The 22,933-nt window shown below is 46.8% G+C and overlaps 1 protein-coding gene across 7 annotated transcripts in view; it reads right to left on the reverse strand.

Annotated features, from left to right (window-relative positions):
• The window catches only part of FHIT (fragile histidine triad diadenosine triphosphatase), a 1,028,576-nt gene that overhangs the window by 138,856 nt on the left and 866,787 nt on the right, over positions 1-22,933 (reverse strand). For 6 of the 7 annotated variants that reach the window (XM_054036271.1, XM_054036270.1, XM_054036275.1 and 3 more), the window contains one exon: positions 22,507-22,575. The exons of the other annotated variant lie outside the window; for it this stretch is intronic. In XM_054036271.1, the coding sequence (XP_053892246.1) occupies positions 22,507-22,575 (69 nt within the window). The remainder of the gene's footprint in view (positions 1-22,506; positions 22,576-22,933) is intronic. 7 annotated transcript variants of the gene reach the window in all.

Consider the following 22,933-nt stretch of genomic DNA (forward strand, 5'->3'; position numbering starts at 1 on the left):
TGGGAACGGGGGAGGGATAGATATTGGACTAGAGCTTCCAGACTGGCAGTATATCCACCCTGGGGAAACAGTGGGTCACTGCAAAAGGGACGAAGGGTTGGAAGGTGCGGAGGGAAAGGGTTTCTCCAGATCCTGAATGGCTTCAGTTTGTACCTATTCAGCAACGCTTTCCCCAATTAGGGCTCAATCCTGCAAGGTGCACCGTGCTCTCTTGTGAGGTGCTGGGCACACTCCACTCCCATGAAGTAGAAAGGCCCTCAGCACCTTCCAACCCTTAGGTTTTGTTTTTAGCTACAGGACACGTGTATTAACACTGCATATGTTGAGACCCTGCCCCCCCGCCCTCGCTATCCTGGGACATTTTCACAGTGAAGGGTTCTCCCCCCTCTAGATGTTGGACACTTTCATCTTCCGGAGCAGGAATCCTTTGCTGTGGAAAAGTCACCAGGAGAGCGGGGATAGGGGTGGGGAGAGGGTCACAACATACAATGTGTTAATACAGACTTCATGTCATTAAAAAAACAAACCAAACGGCAGCGGACCAGAGCAAAACAAAGTACCTAACAACCCGCAAGCTCCCACGTGGTACGAGATTGACAGTTCACAATACACCCCATTTGGCCCAGCTTTACAGTTTTCCCTGTGGAAATAGCACCATTTTATACACGTTTTCACAGATCTAAGGTTAAGGAGATGAAGGAGAAAGTATTAATGAGATTCCAATGGAAAAACAAGGTTATTAGGAGTAGGGACCATTTCAGCACGTTGTCCTCACTCACCAGCACAGCAATGGGAAATTGAGTTTCAGGCAATCTCCAAGGTGGTGCTCAGTGGAGAAAACCAGTCTTAGTGGGTTGTCTTCTTTTCCTTTAATTGCATCACCCTAATGAGCAACTTCCGCCCTCGTCCCCCCAAAGCAAATTTATTTCTTGAGACCAAACAATAGTAATGACCATAAAGAAAGGTTTATCAGGCACGAGAGGAGAGGAAATAGCTGCAGCTCGAAATGACAAGAGGTCGCAAAAAGTAGTGGCAACAAAACGGTTCCTCCGTGCCTTGTTGTTTGTCGCACTTGAAACCAGCGTCAAGGCTGTTAAGCGGTGAAACTAATTATTTAGCTTGCGTAACTGCTCTTGTTCTATTCCTGTGTCTTATTCCTCTCTACACATGGTAAAGTACAATATTTTGACAGTTATTTGAAATAAACAAAGTGCTGATACGTACCATCCAAAAGGTCTCTGTACACATGCAGCAAAAATTATTCAGCCTCATGTCCTTGTATAAATGATTAATGGAGAAAAATCCCATGCAACTCTAATCCTACCAGGTGTCAGTACAGCTTGCTGTGGTATAATGCACGAGGACAAAGGGTTGGCTTTTCAAAAGTCCCTAACTCAATTGGGCATCTGATTCCCATTGAAAATCAGTGGGAGTCAGGGCTTGAGCAGTCTGAGATTTGAAAATCCATCCTTGCGCAGAGGACCAGCACACAGCCTTACAACCATACACACCTACTAGTGTCTTGCAGGATTCCAATGGAGCACAGGGCTTTTCCTGGGCCGCCTGCACAGGGGCAGATTTCACCCTAAGTAAATAAATGCTATGGGCCAGGCCCTCAAGTGGTGTACATTGTGGTGGCTCATGGACTTCAATGGAGCGGTGCCACTGTACCTCAGCTGAGGATCGGGCCGTATAAATGCCGTGAATATCTGTTTCTAAAATAACCAGGAAAAAGGTCAAACATGACAGTTGGACCACCCACAACACGTTCATCTACACTGTGTCTGCAAAACCTTACCCCGGTGGGCACAAAGGGGGCTTAGGGCTGCACACTGGATTACTCCACAGGTAACGACCTGTTTGTACGTGCAGTGGCCCATTTTGCACATCTATTCTTGCGCCCATCTCAACAGGGTTTTGTGCCCACACTTGCATTGGGTGGATCTTTGAAAATTTGTCCCTGAATGGCAAAAATCTGTTCTGCCTTTTTCTGCCTGTCAAGACAGAGGATTTACATCTTATAAATAGCTTCTGCCATATTCACTCTCAGGAATGGTTCATTCCTTGATATTCCAGGGAACACTGTATAATAGTTCAAGCAGAGTTGCCTACAGTCAGAGCTCCTGGGCTCTATTCCTGCTCTACCACTGAATTGCTTGGTGACCTTGGGGTAGTCCCTTAACCTCTTCTGTGATTCACCTGTAAGGTACCTAATATTATTACCTAGCAACCTCTTCAAATCCTACGCTGAGGTTGTAGTACAGATCAAGAGAATCTTCCTGTCAGCCTCCCCTGAGGTTGCCAAATCCTGCCCCAAGAAGCTATTCAGGGTGGTAAATCACTTCATCGACCCTCAATGCCAAAAACCTGCATCACAGCTGAGCAGCAAGCGGTGCCAAGAACTACAAACCTACCTCAAGAAGTACGTTCAGGAAGAACTTCTCAAACAGTCTGGATCCACCCCATCTGTGCCCACCAACCAACAGCCCGCCTGCATTCCCAGAGTTCGGTGCATTTACTTGTCAAGAAGTTCTGGACACTCTAAAGGACTCACAACCCAAGACTCGTGAATCTGTGCCAGGCCTTCCTGGCTTGGGAGAGAAAGTCATGAACAACTGGTGGCACTCCTGAGCAAAATAGCCAACGCCTCGTTCTGAGAAAAAATCTTCCTTTCCTCCGACATGCAGTAGTCCAACCACCACTGAAGAATCCCACCCTGGGTACATCAGTTCCATCCAACTAGCACCCAGCATCAAACTTCCTGTTCCTGGCCAAGCTCATAGAGAAGCCACTACAAGCTCATCTAGCCAAAGCTAACGTTCTAGACTGGGCACCATCTGGATTCAGTCCAAGACACGGAATTGGAACTGCTTTAGTAGCACCAATGGACGATCTCCTGTTGTCAATGGATAGAGGACAGACATCCATTCTGATCCTCGGGAACCTCTCTGCAGTGTTTGGCACTATCTATTTCCTAGACGTTTCAGTTGTGTCTCTCTGGTTAGTTTCTCACACTAAGTCCATCACCATGACATCTGAACTGCTACTTCTTGCTTGTGCTCCAGGAGGCATCCCAGTTTTCAGTCTGAAAATCTAGTGACTCCAGAGAGAAGGGCCAATTAGCACACAGCATTGCATCAGCTCACTGCAGAAGTCCAACCAGTGCACGCTATTGCATAACCTGTGTGTTGTTTACAGTAAATATAATAAATGTGAGGGCGGGAGAACAGTAGGGGAGAGGGTAGCAGATTTTCACATCATCAGGAGGGAAATAGACTTTTAAAAAGCCAGTTGTGTCTGTGCACAACAATGAAGCTTTATGTCTATATAAACTGACAAGTCAAATTGTACTCCGGAGCCCAATTCCCACCATCAGCACCATTTTACTGTGATTGCTTGCCTCCTGCCTCTGCAGCCTTAATGGCTCTGTCTGCCAAGATGGGCAGTCAGGCTGATGAAAATAAACATTAGCTGAATGGTTTGGTAATTAGCTTCTCTCTCATTCATATATATGGGTGTGTGTGTGTGTGTGCGCGCACGCGCATACATATATATATGCACTTACACACACACACACTTCAGTAGTTCTGGTCTGCAAGAGATGGATCGTTTCTTTTGCTCATTAACTATGTATTTAACAATTGTAAATCTACAGTTATTTTCTGAAGCCCACGGGTTAACGCTGCTACAGGAAAGCACTGCATTGTGGTGCTCAAATCAAGCCTTAAAGTGGAAAGAAATCAGACAATACTGGTTATGATATTTAAACAAAACCAAACTGTATGTAATCATCCTGACACTGTATCCATCTAAATAGTCCCTTGTCAATGATTTGATAACTAGCTCCTTTCTGAAGCTGAAAAGCAGTCCTATTTACCCATATATACTCAGTAGCTCAACATGCCTGAAATCCTTCCTCTTGTAGGATATCTGTTATAGTACCCAAGCTGAACAAAATCCAGCACAGACTATACACATTTCCCCTGCAGCCTATGGCCCTGATCTGTAATCAGATCTGCATGGACCATTGCGGGTCCTGACTGGTGAGGGATCTACGTGAACCCAGCAGCCCAAACACATGGATCCAATTGCAGCACCAGAGCCTGGAAGAGCAGCATGTTATGCAGAGAAGAATGAGTTTTTTAAAAACATATGCTAGTAGAATGAGAAGCCATATTGCATAATTATTCTTCCCAGAATTATTTTGTACATCTGCCTCTCATAGATGAGTGCCCCTTAAAGCAGGACACTGAAGATGCAGAATCTGACTAAGTTTTCTTTACCAATGAATATTTTATCTACCATTCTAAACACACTAGATGCAGTATTAATTCATGACACTGAGCTTTGGCTCTAATAAATGCCGTCACATTTTTTGTTATCTCTAACTGAAACTCTAACTTAGAGTGTTGTCCTTGTGAGTCTACAGAGAGCCCGAAACAAGAGCTCTGAGAGATGGAAACATCTCAGTGAGGTGTTTCCTAGGAAGCCTTAGAGATGACAATTTAAACATTAACACTCTGAACTGTTTGACTGCTAATCGCTTCAGCAGAAATATCCAGCGAACAAAGGAAATTTTCAAAGATGTTCAAATTCCAGTGGAAAACTGAAGGCCTAAAAACAACTAGGAGTCTTGTGGCACCTTAAAGACTAAGAAATTTATTACAGCATAAGCTTTTGTGAGCTATGACCCACTTCTTCCGATGTATGGAGTGAAAATTACAGTAGGCAGGCATAAATATACAGCACAAGAAAAGATGGGAGTTGCCTTATCAAGTGGGGGGTCAATGATTCAATCAGGGTGGATGTGTCCCATTCCCAACAGCTGACAAGAAGGTGTGATGTCAACAGAGTAAATATTACTTTTTGTAGTGCTAACGATGCCAATTCCATCAGGCCCAAAGGTTCCCTGACCGCTCTCCTTATGCAGTTATGCACTGTGAATTCAAAAACCTGCAGCATATTGAAAACTGGAAACGTGGTGACAGTGCTTTATTATTAGAACTTGCCAGAAAAAAACACTGTTAACGAACAAGAGACTATCGGTCTCTGACAGACCAGAACAATATGTTTCCCCCACAAAATAATCCCACTTTCAAATTTTTTGACCAAAAAAGTTTGGGTTTTTCCTCAAGATTTTTTGAGACAAAATAAAATGAAGACTTTCAAAAGCACATTTTGAAACAAACATTTGTATTTCAAAAACGTCAAAAGGAAACCTTTTGTTTCAACTAAAAAAAGGGTCATTATTTCATTTTGATTTTTGGAAACCAAATAAATTCAGTCTATTTTCAGGTTCTGGATTGTTGGAGTTTTCCCTCACTCTCTCCTTTTTTTACTTCCCCCTCCTTTTTCCAACAATAAAACAGTTGGAAAACAGTGAGCAGGTGTGTGAAAGTAGGGTGGGGGGAGGAAAATTCCATTTTCACATTTATTTACCATTTTCCACCTGGAAAAACTGGAATACAAGAAGGTATGCAGTATAAAATACAATGGCTGGAAGCTGAAGCTAGACAAATTCAAACCACAAGTAAGGCATGAATTCTTAACCGTGAGAGTAATTAACCACTGGAACAATTTACCATGGGTTGGGGTGGATTCTCCATTACTGACAATTTTAAAATCACAGTTAGATGTTTTTCCAAAAGATCTGCTGTAGGAATTGTTTGGGGGAAGTTCTGCAGCTTGTGTGATGCAGGACATAGGTGCCAATGCTGTGGGTGCTCTGGGGCAGGAGCACCCACGGAAAAAAAATAATTGCTCAGCACCCACCAGTCACAGCTGTTTGGTGGCTCAGGAAGGGGATTGGGGGAGGGCGGAGAGCAGCAAGCAGCAGGCAGGTGGGGGCCTTGGGGAAGGGGGCGGAGGGAGGGCGAGGCCTCGGGGAGGGGGCGGGGCAGGGATGCGAAGAGGTGGAATGAGGGCGGAGCCTTGAGGAAAGGAGCAGAATGGGGACGAGGCCTCAGGGTGGAGCAGGGGTGGAGCACCCTCAAGGAAAAATAAAAGTCAGTGCCTATGATACAGGAAGTCAGACTACTGGTCCCTTCTGGCCTGGAATCTATGAAAGATGGGGGGGCGGGGCAGAGGGAAGGGGAAATACCCACTTTTCACACTTACATTTTTATTATTCTTTTCCCATTGGAAAAACTAATGACCTTGACCCTGCAGTTATTGGTAAATAAAGCTTAGGAGAGATCTCCTTGTCCCTGAGTCAAGTCAGAACATTATGTGCAGTGAAAGATTCTCCACCCTGCCCTGCTAATAAGCCTCCACTTTGCCTTGTTGTTGGCTGCCAGCTGGAATCAGCTTTGGTGGGGATTTTGGATATGTGGACACTCGTCCCTGGAAAGCGAGCAGTGACATATCGTTCCCCACTTTGACTCCAGCCATTGGCCAAATTCAGGGTGTTGTAGGTTGCTGCAGTTAGGAGGAAAAACTGATGAGAGAGCCAAGTATTTTCTTTGATGCAATCTTGTTTATTTACAAAGAATGTACCAAGTCCCCTTTCCTTGAGCCCAGGAGGAGCCAAACAACAGGAGACAGTTTCTCCGCTAGGGTGACCAGACAGCAAGTGTGAAAATCAGGATGTGGGTGGGGGGTAATAGGCGCCTATATAAGACAAAGCCCCAAATATCAGGACTGTCCCTATAAAATTGGGACATCTGGTCACCCTATTCTCTGCTTACAGCTCCAAGCCTCTTGAGCGACTACTAGAAGACCCCTTTCTAAGCTTCTCTCAGGGTCACATGCAGTGCTTGTCCAGGGTGTGTCGGTCTCTGATGCTTGCTTCCCACTCACACACTGCCCACTAACATGGAGGAATGGGGTATGTGGGGGGGAAGCAAGTGGCAATGTCAGCCCAGCGCAGGAGGGAGGGCTGAGGAGAGCAGCTCGTGCCGGGCCAGTTGTGTGTGGGCAAGCAGCAGGGGTCCTCAGGCCAGCCACGTGTGCAGGGGAGAGGGGCATCTCAGGCCAGCCCTGCGGGCAGGTGGAGGGTGAGGGCCCTTGGGCCAGCCCCACGGGTGGATGCACTCACACTGGGGAGAGAGGTGGGGCTTGGGCCAGCCCCATGCGGCGTCCTATTTTCCCTTTGGGAAAATATGGTCACCCTAATGAGGCATAGGCTAGGCCTCTGTCACCATTATTAGTAGTCCTGATGAGACTCCGAGGGGTGAAAAATAGTGAGACACTGTTTGTAATGGAGCCTATTATTGTAAATTAAAATGAATCAGCTCTATCAGTTGCAGCTGGTTCTAAATTGCCAGTGCTTCCCCTCACTCCTATTATTTTTCTATTAAACTAATTACTTTGTATTGACTTTCTTCACTGGGGGAAAAAAACCTGCTAAAACGATCTGCTGCACAGTACCCAGGGCGTCAGTCTCGGTTTACTTTGGGAGTACCGAACACTTGTCACCTCAAACCCCAGCAACAGCACGAGGGGAAATATTGCATTGTAAAGCCATGCAAATGTAATGCCGACAGACTCCGGTCGCTGACAGGCGGAATTGAACCGGGGACTTCTGGAGCTTAGTGCATGAGCCTCTACCGCATGAGGTAAAAGCCAACTGGCTGTTAGCTAAGGCCGTAGAGCAGACGTATTTTATCCCTCTCTTTAAGTGGTATCGGTGCCACTCGATGGGACCGAGCCCCACCCCAGGAGGTGTGTAGATTACACAAACACTGCAGTGTAAAGAGAAAAAAGGTCTGGTTTCAGAAAAATGAGAAATGCAGGGCTGAGCGGTTCAGGTACTCCACTGCAATCCAGAAGTGGTACGTGTGAGTCCTACTCAATCTCACACTGAAAGGCCACCACCAGTTTGCCCATCTGGAAAATGGATACCAGATCCATTGGGATAGGGCAGGCAAAGGTGGTCAGATACAATGCTGGCCACATCACTCCCTGGCTATGAAACCAAGGTGCCTTAACTGCACCAGCCCAATGAGCCATTGGCTCAGGGAAACCTTGACTTTGGAATGAGTTTTAAGTGAAAACTTCAGTTATTTAGCTTTCTTCTCATCTCATCAATTTCAGGGAATCTACATAGGGTACTGTTCTCCCCACCAACATTAATGCATCAAAAGTGGAATAGGCCTGGGAACAATCTTACCTTTAGGGAACTAAAATATACAAGAAGCACCTGAGCTACTGAGTAATTCCAAGAACAGGCAAAGTAACAGCCTTGGAGATCACGTTAGCACTAATCTCCTGATCAGCAGCTTGTCTTTGTGACTAACTTGCTTGCCAATGACTTGTTGTCAAGGACAGGAAATGGCAAATACTCTAAAAGGCAAACAAAGCACATATCCTGGGGGCAGAGAGGGTAAGAGCTCTTTTGCACTGATCAAATCAAAGCACTCGTCTCCATTACAATAAAGCCTAAATGTAAGCAAGGGCTTCAAGATAACAGTTTATACCTTTAAGGGAAAGACTGTGGAAACCTTTCAGAGTAGCAGCCGTGTTAGTCTGTATCCGCAAAAAGAACAGGAGTACTTGTGGTACCTTAGAGACTAAATGTGTTAGTCTCTAAGGTGCCACAAGTACTCCTGTTCTTTTTGTGGAAACCTTGGAGCCAGGCTGCTAGAGCAGAACCAAGTCAGCAAAGGGTGAGAAGCAATAAAAGCAGTGATGGAATTGAGAGAGACAGATGGGCCAGAGGGCCATTAGACTGCATGATGATATGTAAAATGCCAAATGTACATTACCTTCCAGACAAATTCTAGGTATAAAGGGCATGTATGTGATCATGAAGAATAGCTGTTTTAATACAGAGCCTTCTAATGACATCTAATTTGTTTCCATGGTCAGGATGATTCCCTTTGACATCCCCAGAGCTGATGGAAGGAAGTTTTCAGTAAAATAAGTGACTGCTAATCAGACCTGGGTATGACGTTTATCCTGCCTATCTATTTCCCATTGAGCTATTGAGTTAAGATGTGGTGTGTATACAATACACAGAAAGTATAGGAAGGTCTTAGATAGGGTTACCATTCGTCCGGATTCCCCCGGACATGTCCGGCTTTTTCGGGTTAAAAATAGCGTCCGGGGGGAATTTGTCAATGTCCGGACTTCCCCTCCTTCCCCCTCCCATGCAGAGCGTGCGCGCGCTTACAAAGCAGCCGGTGCTCCGACAGCCAGAGCCAGAGCTCGGACAGCCAGAGCCAGAGCCCTGCTTGCACTTCCCCCTCCTCCCTCCTGAAACTTGACACCCCCCCTCCTCTCCCTCCCTCCACTCACAGATCGCCGGCTCCGACACTGCTGCCCTCCCCCGCTGTCGAGCACGCTGCTCTGCAGCACAGTAAGGGGGCGGGGGGCCAGAGAAGCGGCAGGGAGGTTCTGGGGGGGGGGGGGTAGTCAAGAGACAGGGAGCAGGGGGGAGGGTTGAATGGGTCAGGGAGTTCGGGGGGGGGCTGTCTGGGGGTTGGGGGTGTAAGGTTTTGGGTAGTCAGGGTACAGGTGGGGGGTCTCAGGAGGGGGCAGTTAGGGGACAAGGAGCGGGGGGGTGTTTGGGAGTTCTGGGGGGGGCTGTCTGGGGGTTGGGGGTGTAAGGTTTTGGGCAGTCAGGGTACAGGTAGGGGGTAGGGTCCTGGGGGGCAGTTAGGGAGAGGGGTCTTAGGAAGGGGCAGTTAGGGGACAAGGAACAGGGAGGCTTAGGTAGGGGGTGGGGTTCTGGAGGGCAGTTAGGAGCAGGGGTCCCAGGAGGGGGCAGTCAGGGGACAGGGAGCGGGGGAGGGTTGGGAGTTCGGGGGGGGGCTTTCTGGGGGCGGGGTGGATAAGGTTTTGGGCAGTCAGGGTACAGGTAGGGGGTAGGGTCCTGGGGGGCAGTTAGGGGATAAGGAACAGGAAGGCTTAGGTAGGGGGTGGGGTTCTGGAGGGCAGTTAGGAGCAGGGGTCCCAGGAGGGGGCAGTCAGGGGACAGGGAGCAGAGGGGTTTAGATGGGTCAGGAGTTCTGGGGGGGGCTGTCAGGGGGTGGGGGTGTGGATAAGGGTTGGGGCAGTCAGGGGACAGGTAGGGGGGTAGGGTACTAGGGGGCCAGTTAGGATGTGGGGAAGGTCTCAGGAGGAGGCAGTCAGGGGACAAGAGGCAGGGAGGCTTAGGGAGGGGGTGGAGTCCTGGGGGGCAGTCAGGGGACAAGGAGTGGGGGGGAGGGTTGGGGGTTCTGAGGGGGCAGGAAGTGGGAGGGAGTGGAAGGGGCAGGGGCGGGGCTAGGACAGGACGGGGGCGGGGCTAGGACGGGGGCGGGGCTAGGACAGGGGCGGGGCTCCTCCCGTCCTCTTTTTTGATTGTTGAAATATGGTAACCCTAGTCTTAGAGATTTCATATATTGGATTGGCTAATATCATGCAAGCTCTGAAAGGGCAGAAAATACCACAGACAGTGGAGTTTCCATCAGGGGAAATACATACGATGCTAAGATGTGGCATTCTATTTCCCTATTGAAAAATGTGTCCGTTTTAGCTTATGGAGGTTGGATGCACTTAAGAAATATGCAAATGTGTTGCCAGCCACTTTGCTACTGCACTTATGCTACGGATTTCAAAATACGAGACCATTACAGCATGATAGGATAAACCTCATGGTCCACTGAGAACACGATGAGTAGCATCAGTAAAAGTGGAAGCAATCTCAAATATTATACATTCAGACATTAGATAATATAGGAAAATACCAGAATATTAGGCCCTGAGTACATTGCATATTCCAAGACCAGAACTGGAAATGCTAAAATACCATGAGAAAGGATGTTCTCACAGTGTTTACAGCTAGGCCCACAAATCTCAGGAGAGCCTTTTTCCCTTGAGATTTCCAGATGATTTGATTTTCAGTCTTCAATTCTGTAGGTTCAAGTAGAATGCATAATTTGGGTATTGTTCAGAGAGAGACGCACTCAGCTGAACTGAACTCCTTACTCTGAACTTTTGAGCTTTCCACAGCCCTAACCACCACCATCTGTGACAGGGACATTACATGAATACCCCTACACCCTAGCAATAAATTGCTGCATGGGCAAGTACACGAAGACCCATATAGGACTTCTGCTTCAGTATCCTCAGATGCATGTATTCCTACATAACCACGTGCTGTTCAGTTTGCTGAACTGACTCATTCTGCTCAATTCTCTGCATTACCCCAAGGCAGATGAGGCAAAGGACCGACCTGGGCTCATCGGCTAGTGGAAGAGTCAGGAAATGCCTTGCCAGTCAGAAGGGAAATGTGTTTTTGAAGAATTATTTTGGCAAGACCAGAATGAAGTTCACAGCCTATGGGAAGAAGGCAGTTCCACCAAAATGAAAGCAGAGAAGTAGGCAGTGGGGGGGAAATAGTGCTCCTTTGCCCTTAGAGCACCAATTCACTACATTCTGTCCTATCTCACCCCCATGGGCTTGCACAAGATAATAAGGAAGAACTTGGCCCTTAGAGAGTTTAGAATACAGCAGATTGATCTACCAGCAGGCAACAGTATGTTGCCAAAAGGTACTGTATAACCCCGAGGAATGGACTTAGGAACAGCTTATTAACTCCGCATGCTGTTAATTTTCATGGAGAGACCAAGCCAATGCCCACTGACATTGTTGGGAGTCTTCCCATTTACTTCAGTGGGCACGGAATCGTAAATAACTTTCCTTGAAGAGTAAAGTGGGAAGCTACTTTCAGGAGGTTCTGCAACTGTGCACTTTTAATGAGTCCTCCACTGGGCTTTATACATAATGAGGCAGCACAAAAGCTTCTGTCAGCACTTCAGTACCTAGATGTGTTACAGTCAAAGCTACAACGAACCACTCACCGGAGACCTGAACTCTAGGCTTGTTTGGCTAAGCTTGCGGATTCACCATTGACCCCCCCAGTGCGGCCTGGTTGAAAAGGAAGCTAGAACGCAGTGCTTAGCTGCTTGCTTCATCCTCCGGAATGGCAAATGAACACTACAAGGGTGTTCCTGTGCTGCTGAAATGATTTAATGTAATGTGCTGAATGAGATCAGCAAGTCAAACTATCTTTCCCAAAGTGATTCTCTGGCTTCTGTCTGAATCTCAGAGGGAGGAGAACAACAGATGGTGCAGACGGAATACTGCTGCTGCTTTAAACATTTTACAAAATCTCCAAGTCATGGACTTTAGTTTTGACGAGGTACAATGCAGCAGGCTCAGCACCAGCCCTTTAACTTAGGTGTATTTGATCCCAAAGAGTATCTGGGGATTGGCGTCTCAGTGGCTCTCTTGTTTTTGCGTTCCCCTTTTTTCATCCCTTTCGCATTTCTCACCAGTCTAGGCAAGGAGCTTCTACCTAGATGGAGACTAGAAACTTGAGCGTGGGGGAGAAGAAGCCCGGTTACAGACACCGAGCTGTTCACCTGAAATTAATTGATCTGAATATGGTTTGCGTTGGTAGTAACTGTTTATGGAAATAGGACGGTGGTCTCAGTCCAATTACTGAGCATAGAGTGAGAGCATCCAAGGTTCTTCATCCCCAAACACATCCCTAGGTGCTAAATGACACCATTTCTAGCAGCGCTGGATCTCATTGACAGGTAGACTGAGTTTCATTCACTCCTCTAGAGAGGTCTCCTTCAAAAAAGGCTGAGTCACCCATTGGATGGACAATGCCGGCATGTCTCCAGCCGCCAAGGCTGTCAATCCAACATCAACGTTCATTAATAATGATGGTAACACAAGCCTGTTTTTTTCTGTTCTCTATGCACAGCAATGAAGAGCCCCACACCCACCGCAGTAAGAGAGTTATCACCCTCAACCTAAGGCAGGATGATGATTATTTTTATTATAGTAACAGCTAATGGCTTCAGCTGAGATCAGGGCCCCATTGTGTTAGAGGTTCTACAAACACATAGTGCTCCTTAACCGAGGTGCTCTGAGCGTGGAGAGACATTTCAGGATAATGTCTTCAAGGTCTTTAACACAATGACCTCTGATAGCTACATAGTGCCCACGCTCATTATATCAACGCAGAATGTAGCTCTTCGGTAGAGTTTATCCACTGATGCACAACTGAATCAATCTGTTGTGTCATACTTTCACAGCAGAAAAGAACCGATCCTCTATTGTAAAGCAGATATTCCTTGATAAAAACTCCCTTAAATTCCTTGGATGGATAAATATAAAGATCTCATTCTCTTTTAAACCAAATGAAAGAAATACAGATGACAATATACATGTGTTTTGATTAAAGCCTTTTCCTAATAGCTATCCAGATCTTCCACTGCAGTCCCAATCTTCAAGAAACAAATAGAATTCATTGATAAGAATGCCTCAAGATTGATATGAAATGGGTATAAACCAAGAGTAAAATATAAAGGGCCTGATCCTGTAATTGCTTTAGGAAAGAAACTTAACAGTCACGTGTAAGTTGTCTGCAGGGTTGGGCTCCAAATAATTTCAGGAAAACGGGAGGATTAAAAAAACATGCCTTTAGTCTTCACTGTGACAAAGTGACATGGTGGTTCATTAGCAGTCCCCAGGAAATAAACAAATCTCAGGGAGTCTCACTGCAGAGGCAGAGGGAAAGCGTATTCCTCAGCCAAAATGGTCCAAATCCAGTAGGTTTTTTCATTACTAATGATTCTATAAATATTTAAAAGTAATCAAGCAGAGGTGTCTGAAGTATGCTCTGAGATCCGTATGCTTAGATCAAGTGACTCATTGGAGGAAACATGTCAGGAAAAGCATTTGGGGATTGGATGTTTTTCTTTCTCTCTCTTCTTTTGTGATTAAGTTTTCCAATACTTAATCATAAAGAAAGTATAAATATGCACCAAGAACAAGAGGCATCATCCAACACAGCCTGTTGGTCAATCCCATAAAAACATACCAAGCAATAAAGACACTCTCACAATTCAGGGCAACTGCACCTGTATTCTCCTTCCATGGACAAGCGAGAGCACCCACTCTAGGCTCCTAGCTCCTCAGCCATCCCCCGTCTTGGGTAGAGACACACAACTCTCTTTACCTTCCGACTCCAGGCCCCACAGTTCCCTGCCTTCATTGTAAGTTTCACAGTAAGTCAAACTTACTCACAGCAGGCCTGCTTTGCTTTCTCCTCAGAGACTATAAACAGTGTAATTGCCCACAGTTAATCCACCACACCATTTTTCTAAGCAAGCACATTTATTCTGAAGATAAAAGCATTTAGGAGAAAACATACTGCATGCATGCTAATAGCTTACCACAGGTCCCCCCATCCCCAGCTCCAGTCATGGCTTTGGCAGATGATCCGTCCTTCGACCTACCAAGGGGTTTTCTGTGGTTACAAGTTCATAACAACTGTTAGCTCAGAATGGGCACTCCCGTAAATCTGAGAGTTCCTCCTTTATACAGTTTGCGCCTTTGATCTTGGGGCTCTGGGAACAGCAAACAATTGTCCTCCCTTCAGGGCGTAGCTTCAAAGGCCTGGGTTTTTGCATAACCAGAGGCAGAGGGGATGGGGTAAAATTGCATTTACCTTCTCCTAGCTATTTCCCAGAAACTCCACTTCATACTATTGTCCCATCAGTTCATTGTCTGCCGTATTGTCTAATATAGTCCTTTGATCACCCAGACCCACAATATTACAGAACCTTTGCATTTAATACACTGGACTCCAAAGATACTTAAACCTAATTCAGTGAGATCTCCCAAAGTACAGGGAATTGCATCTGTCATAGACACATTATTTTCTACCTTTAAATATTCCCCTTATACCTTAAAATAGTGTCAGGAGACAGAATCTCCAAGCCTCACACCCAAATGCAGGATAAATAGGATTTACCCAAGGGGGCTCAACCTATTGAAGTCCTGATTCCCATTCCTCTGCTCAAACCATTACTCAACAACAGGGATATTCATTCCCAAGACAACCCAGGATAGGAGGAGTGGGGGGAGACATCAAGAGGATGCAGCTCCTTTCCAACATCTTGTCTCCAGAAATCCTACAGACTGATGCCTCAACATCTGGGCACGTTCTTCACTTGTCAAAGAGTGAAGAGTGTCATGGGACTTGCCAACAATCTACCGAGCATAAACAGATGACAACGTGTCACAGTCTGGAAGGCTCTAAATCAGTTAAAGGCACTTTGGAGATTTACGTTCACTTGAATCAAAGCTATGATCAGGACTTTGCAGAGAATCCTACACAATAGTTACAGAGCATTTGCTTATCTTGCACTGTGGTTGGGTTTGGTGTACACTTTAATGAGATGTCCCTGTCAAAATGCTTTGGGACAAGTAGGCTGAGCAGCACGTATACACAGGCTATATGTGAATGGGCCTTTGGGGACAATTACAGAATAGTGTCTATGTTTGCTATCCAAAATATAGCTCCTTTTAGCAGCCTCCCATATGTAAACTAAACCACACTTACAACCAAGATATCGATTGACCTCAGACTATGTTCCAGGGGAGTTGGGATCTGAAGAACACTCCAACAGCCTTATCTCACTGGTTAGCAGGCTACCTGTTACAGAGCTGCAGCCTGCCGATACAGAGTGATCTCTGACCTGTCAAAGATCCACACATGGATCTTCCTGACAAACAGATACATCTTTCTGTGGCCTGGTCTACACTAGGCGTTTATGTCGAAGTTAGCGCCGTTACATCGAATTAACCCTGCACCCGTCCACACCGCAAAGGTATTTAGTTCGACATAGAGGTCTCTTTAATTCGACTTCTGTACTCCTCCCCGACGAGGGGAGTAGCGCTAAATTCGACATGGCCATGTCGAATTACGCTAGGTGTGGATGGAAATCGACGCTAATAGCTCCGGGAGCTATCCCACAGTGCACCACTCTGTTGACGCTCTGGACAGCAGTACGAGCTCGGATGCTCTGAACTGCCACACAGGAAAAGCCCCGGGAAAATTTGAATTTGAATTCCTTTTCCTGTCTGGCCAGTTTGAATCTCATTTCCTGTCTGGACATCGTGGCGAGCTCAGCAGCACTGGCAACGATGCAGAGCTCTCCAGCAGTGATGGCCGTGCAATCTCAGAATAGAAAGAGGGCCCCAGCATGGACTGATCGGGAAGTCTTGGATCTCATCGCTGTGTGGGGCGATGAGTCCGTGCTTTCCGAGCTGCGATCCAAAAGACGGAATGCAAAGATCTACGAGAAGATCTCTAAAGACATGGCAGAGAGAGGATACAGCCGGGATGTAACGCAGTGCCGCGTGAAAATCAAGGAGCTGAGACAAGGCTACCAGAAGACCAAAGAGGCAAACGGACGCTCCGGATCCCATCCCCAGACATCCCGTTTCTACGAGGCACTGCATTCCATCCTCGGTGCGGCCGCCACCACTACCCCACCAGTGACCGTGGACTCTGAGGATGGGATAGTGTCCACGGCTGGATCCTCGGACATGTTAGCGGACGGGGAAGATGAGGAAGGAGATGAGGAGGACGAGGCAGTCGACAGCGCTCACAACGCTGATTTCCCCGACAGCCAGGATCTCTTCATCACCCTTACAGAGATCCCCTACCAACCCTCCCCAGCCGTTACCCCGGACACAGAATCTGGGGAAGGATCAGCCAGTAAGTGTTGTAAAAATCTAAACATTTATTTGTAACAGAACAGGAATATTAACAATTTAAAAAATGGGTTTCTCATGATTAGTTTGATTAGCTTAACGGTTCAGTCATGGGCAGTGCAACTATTGAAAAAAAATCTAGCAATGTCCGGTTTTGCATGATTGTCCTGCCCAAGCCGCTCTACTGGTTAGTCACTGCTACAGCAGCTACAGTAAAATGCGGTCTATATGTCCGGGGATGGAGCAGAAATCCTCCTGTGACATCTCGAGGAAGCTCTCCTGGAGGTAATTGGAAATCCGCTGCATTAGGTTCTTGGGGAGAGCGGCCTTATTGGGTCCTCCGTAGTAGGACACGTTGCCACGCCACGAGACTATCAAGTACTCTGGAATCATTGCTCTGCACAGCATGGCGGCATACGGCCCTGGTCTTTGCAGGCTTTCCCGGAGCATTCTCTCTTTCTCGCTGTCAGAGATCCTCATGAGGGTGATGTCGCTCATGATGACCTGCTTTGAATGAGGTAGGGGAATGTTAGTGTTGGGACTGCTTTGCCGTTCCTTTACAGAACTGTAACCGCTGGTTTGCAGCCACGCGGTGGAGGCGGGAGAGGGGCAGCCGAAAGGGATCGTTCCCGGGGACAGCCGCGAGGGTGTGGGACAGGAGCAGACTTCCTGCTTGCCGAATTGCTGGCAGCAGGGACCGACATTGATTTCAATGTGAAATGAGGCCATTGCTAATATTAAAGTTTTAAGCTGCCACAAGTCTACGGCTTACCATGTCTGCCTGCAACAGAAATTCCGTTCTCCTGAGAGGCTTCTCAAATGTGCTGTAGAAGACCCCAGGCACTGAATGCGAAGGCCGAGAATTCGACCTTGTGCTGAGTGCGCATGTGAGAGGTGCTGTGCATGGTCTTGTTAACAGAGAAAGACTATGTTCTTTGTTCACAACTACATTTATCTTTCTGAGGAATTCACTCCCTTTTTCCCATTCCCACAGCCCCATCTGCGACTGTCTCACAACCTAGCCTGTCATCACACTCCCAGAGGCTAGCGCGGATTAGGCATAAGAAGAAGAGGACACGGGAGGACATGTTCTCGGAGCTTATAGCCTGCTCCAGAGCCCAGGCAGCACAGCAGACCCAGTGGCGGGAGAACTTGACCCGAATGCACCAAGCCAACATGGATCGGGAGGAGAGGTGGCGTCAGGAAGACCAGCAGGCGACTCAAACCCTGCTTGGACTAATGAGGGAGCAAACGGACACGCTCCGGCGCCTTGTGGATGTTCTGCAGGAACGGAGGCAGGAGGACAGAGCCCCGCTGCAGTCCATCTCTAACCGCCCTCCCCCGCCACCAAGTCCCATACTCCCCTCACCCAAAGTGCACAGAAGGAGAGGCGGCAGAGTCCCTGCTAACTCTCACTCCACCCCTGCAGAGAGCTCGAGCAGCAGAAGGCTCTCATTCCCCAAAATTTGACAAGTTCTTTCCTTCCCGCCTGACACAAGCCCCCGTCCAAGTTTCACTTTCCCAGTTCCATGTTTGGTTGATAATAAAAAATACGTTTCTGTTAACTACTGTTTCCATCATGTTCTTTTGCAGGAGGGGGGGATAGGGGGTTGGTAATTCGACAGGACAGTCACCTTTGGCAGGGTATATAGTCGGGGGCAGGCACAGCAGCAGGGCACATACATAGTGCAGTGATGCAGTGACTAGTTACCCTGGTTAGTCTGGGAGGTTGTTTTCATGTTATGTGGTGGGGGGTGGGTTGCTCTGTGACTTTGTGGCAGGGGAGGGCAGTTACAGATCTTAAGCGGCGGTCCTTAGGCAGGATCACAGAGCCACACAGCAGGGGATCTGTAACCGTCCTCCCCCTGCCACAAAGTCACATAGACCCCCCCATACACACAGTCCCTATCAGGAGGGGTGACAGGCTCCGTTGAAACAACCATCCCACCGCAGCGGAGCCTGTCAATCCTTGAGTTTAGAAGCTGCATTCGCGCCACTACAGTACACCCGCTCCGCACCACAGTCTGCGTCCCAGTTTTAAAAAATTCCCGCGAATACAGTATTAAAGAAAACGGTGTGCTTTAACAAAGTAGAACTATTTTTATTTTGAAACGTGTGTTGGAAGTGGGGTGAAGGGGGTATGTAACTGGATAGGATAGTCAACATTAACTGGGCAAAGAAATGGGGGCAGGTTTAGCTTCTCAATACACAAACTTTAAAGTCACAGGTTACCCTGCTCACTCAGGAACTTTGCTTTCAAAGCCTCCCGGATGCACAGCGCTTCCCGCTGGTCTCTTCTAATCGCCCGGCTGTCTGGCTGTGAGTAATCAGCAGCCAGGCTATTTTCCTCAACCTCCCACCCCGCCATAAAGGTCTCCCCCTTGCTCTCACAGAGATTGTGGAGCACACAGCAAGCTGCAATAACAATGGGGATATTGGTTTCGCTGAGATCACAGCGAGTCAGTAAGCTTCTCCATCTCCCCTTGAGACGGCCAAAAGCACACTCCACCACCATTCTGCACTTGCTCAGCCGGTAGTTGAAGAGTTCTTTTTCAGTGTCCAGGGCGCCAGTATAGGGCTTCATGAGCCAGGGCATTAGCGGGTAGGCTGGGTCCCCGAGGATGACTATAGGCATCTCCACATCCCCAAGAGTTATTTTGTGGTCCGGGAAGTAAATACCTTGCTGCAGCCGTCTAAACAGACCAGAGTTCCTGAAAACACGAGCGTCATGAACCTTGCCCGGCCATCCCACGTAGATGTTGGTAAAACGTCCCCTGTGGTCCACCAGTGCTTGCAGCACCATGGAAAAGTAGCCCTTTCTGTTAATGTACTGGCTGGCCTGGTGTTCCGGTGCCAGGATAGGGATGTGAGTTCCATCTATGGCCCCACCGCAGTTTGGGAATCCCATCGCTGCGAAGCCATCTATGATCGCCTCCACGTTTCCCAGGGTCACTACCTTTGGCAGCAGTACATCAACGATTGCCTTGGCTACTTGCATCACAACAACCCCCACGGTAGATTTGCCCACCCCAAACTGGTTCGCGACTGACCGGTAGCTGTCTGGCGTTGCAAGCTTCCACAGGGCTATGGCCACTCGCTTCTGGACAGTCAGGGCTGCTCGCATCCGGGTGTCATTGCGCTTCAGGGCAGGGGACAGCAACTCACAAAGTTCCAGGAAAGTTCCCTTCCGCATGCGAAAGTTTCGCAGCCACTGGGATTCATCCCAGACCTGCAGCACTATGCGGTCCCACCACTCAGTGCTTGTTTCCCGTGCCCAAAATCTCCTTTCGACGGCATCAACATGACCCATTGCCACCGTGATGTTCTCGGCGCTGGGTCCCCTGCTTTCTGAGAGGTCTGTGCTACTCTCAGACTTCAGGCCATCACCGCGTTGACGTAGCCTCCTCGCCTGACTTTTCTGCATCTGCCTCAGGGAAAGGTGTATGATAAGTTGCGAGGCGTTGAGAGCGGCCACAACTGCAGTGATGGTTGCAGCAGGCTCCATGCTCGCAGTGCTGTGGCGTCCGCGCTGTCACTGACTAGAAAAGTGCGCGAACTGATTTCCCGCCGGCGCTTTCAGGGAGGGAGGGCGGGAGTGATGGACGGATGACGACAGTTACCCAAAAGCACCCTGGACACCTTTTTTTTACCCAGAAGGCATTTGCGGCTCCACCCAGAATTCCAATGGGCAGCGGGGACTCCGGGAACTGTGGGATAGCTGACCACAGTGCACCACTTCCAATGTCGACGCTTTCCCCGTTAGTGTGGACTCACAAAGTCGAATTACTGTCCTTAGTGTGGACACACACGTTCGACTTTGCAATATCGATTCCAAAAATTCGATTTAAGTAAAATCGAACTACTCTCGTAGTGTAGACAAGGCCTGTGACAACATGAGGTTCTGCTACAGTACTGGTCAGTTTCAACCCCTCTTCGCCCCGCAAAACTGCACACTTTCCACACCTTCAATAGCCAGCTTTCATGTTTAAATATTGTGATAATTTCTGGTTCCCCAACTCCCAAAAAATATCAGAAGGATTTCATCCACTGCTCTTACAGTAACGTATTGCTTAACAAAACAAAACAAAACAAAGCAGAAGAACTTTGTCTTGAACAACTTAAGCTGGGTCTAAATGACAATTTTTTGGCACAATACAGTCTAACGTCATACAGTTTAAAGGTTTGAAATCCGGACTTAACTACAGTCATTGAAAAACACATGTGGCTAATTATCAATATCTGAACAACACTGGGGTTTAAATTCATCCTCAAAAGGATATATATGTCAATTTAAAGCCAGATTGCTGTCTGATTTTTCTTTTTGTTCACTATTGCTACAAACACCACCCACGTCTGCTATAACTGAAAGCAATGAGAAAGAAATATCTTGTTTTGTTTGGTTACTTTTTTCCATTTGACTGCACTTAGCGTATTGTCTGTTTCATTACGCTTTACCTGTGTGTGTGGGTTTTACATGCAGCAATGGGGAAAGAAAAGTATTTTTAAAAATTGGAAAATGTCATTGTAAAACAAAACTAAAAAAGGCAGAGGAACTCAGGGACTGGTGTGGCATCTAAAACTATTTTTAACACATTTTAAAAATATTGATTAGATTTCAAGTTGCTGATATTCCTTTAATCACAGCAGTACACAAGTACTGCCATAATGAACTCATTTGGTCTAATTGTGCATCGTTGGTCACATGTGTTTTCCAGGGTCAGGGCCCCCATCCATCCCATAACTCTCGCATACACATCACTCCCAAAGCTAATATTTCACTGCCATAATCATTTCACAGTCATAACATTTAGAGATGATCCAACACAAGATATAACATTTTTCATTGTAGAATGTGTAAATAACATTCTATATGGAAGCCTTATCATAGACACATCACAAAGGGGAAAAAAGTGCAACAGCAGAAAAATATCATGATTCTTCCTAAAACAGATGGCGTGGTGTCGAAAAAAGTTGACATTAATAATTTTCAGGAAGGAATAAAGTCTGTATATTTAAGATACAATCTCTTACCAAGCAACCAAGAAATGCACACAAAAGTGTGTTGATTACAATTTTCATTTAACTCATTCAGATTATCAGCTAGGGAAAGTGGTAATGCCCAATACAAATGTTCATGTAAAAAAAATCAGCAATTTCATGACAATGTAATTGATTATGGCTCCAATCCTGCAATCAGAGCCACATGCATATGTATATCAAAGACACGCACATCTATTCTGCTTAATTTTGATCTCTAGGGCTGAACTATGAGCTTGTCTTGTTGTGTGGCCCCTGGAGCAGGCCAAGAGGCAGACACTGACGCTGAGATTGGTAATCAGCCTCCTGGGTTTCTCCTTGCTCTGAGGGGGAAGTACCCTGCACCAGGTCCATGGCCAATGAAAGGTATTTTCCTCACAGTGCTGGCGCAGCTATGCTGACCCCTTTGTTGGGGCATGGTGCAAAATTCTGCCCATTCCCCACCCTGGCCTTCCCACTCCTGTTTGTGTGCATGGGGGACAGAACGTGAGATGAACAGGAGTCCTTGTGGCACCTTAGAGACTAACAAATTTATTTGAGCATAAGCTTTCATGGGCTACAGCCCACTTCATCAGATGCATAGAATGGAACATATAGTGAGGAGATATATATATATACACATACAGAGAACATGAAAAGATGGAAGTAGCACGTGAGACTGCATCTTCCCCTGTACAACTACTCACAGCAAGGGTAGCTCACATGAGCTTAAGGGGTCGCTCAACACTTCTTTACAGCCCTATGCATTGCATAATTTGATCCTTCGCTTGCAAGAAAATCCATATACTATCCGGTTTAGTGTTCTGTAATCACCAGATTCTTTGCCAGCAGTTTAAAAAAAATCAAATTTGGTGGTGTTCACTTTAAATAATGCCACTTTATCTAGGGCAAGACCTGGCTCGTTAGGTTGATTGAACTGACACCCACTTTGATCTAGCAATAAGATCTTTGAATGAGACCTACCTCATCATAGACACTGTCATTTCTGCTGAAGTCTCCAACCTTCCTTGGAAGTACATGGACATGAACGTGCTGAAAATTCAAAGACAACAAACAATGGTGATTATCTAGATAATTTTTGTAGGCTGACAGTGATGTTTTCCTGACATCCTATTACTACACACTGGCTCCTACTCTATTATTATCAGAGGGAAAAAACGTTAACCTGTTCTATAACTGAATTGCAAATCTTCACAGACTACAGAAGATGAAAAACATGAGAAAGCAACTTTGCTGTAATATGAGCTTTTGAGCGAAATGCCAGAAAGTTTAGGAATTATTCAGAGTTGTCAGTCTGAGTTGTATTTAGCCAGCGCTTTGAAATGACAGCATATCTTAGAGCTGACTGTTGTGACTTTGAAACTGACAGGAATAAGAATTTGCCAACTTC

Source organism: Malaclemys terrapin, chromosome 7, assembly GCF_027887155.1.
Source record: "Malaclemys terrapin pileata isolate rMalTer1 chromosome 7, rMalTer1.hap1, whole genome shotgun sequence".
NCBI classification, from domain to species: domain Eukaryota; kingdom Metazoa; phylum Chordata; order Testudines; family Emydidae; genus Malaclemys; species Malaclemys terrapin.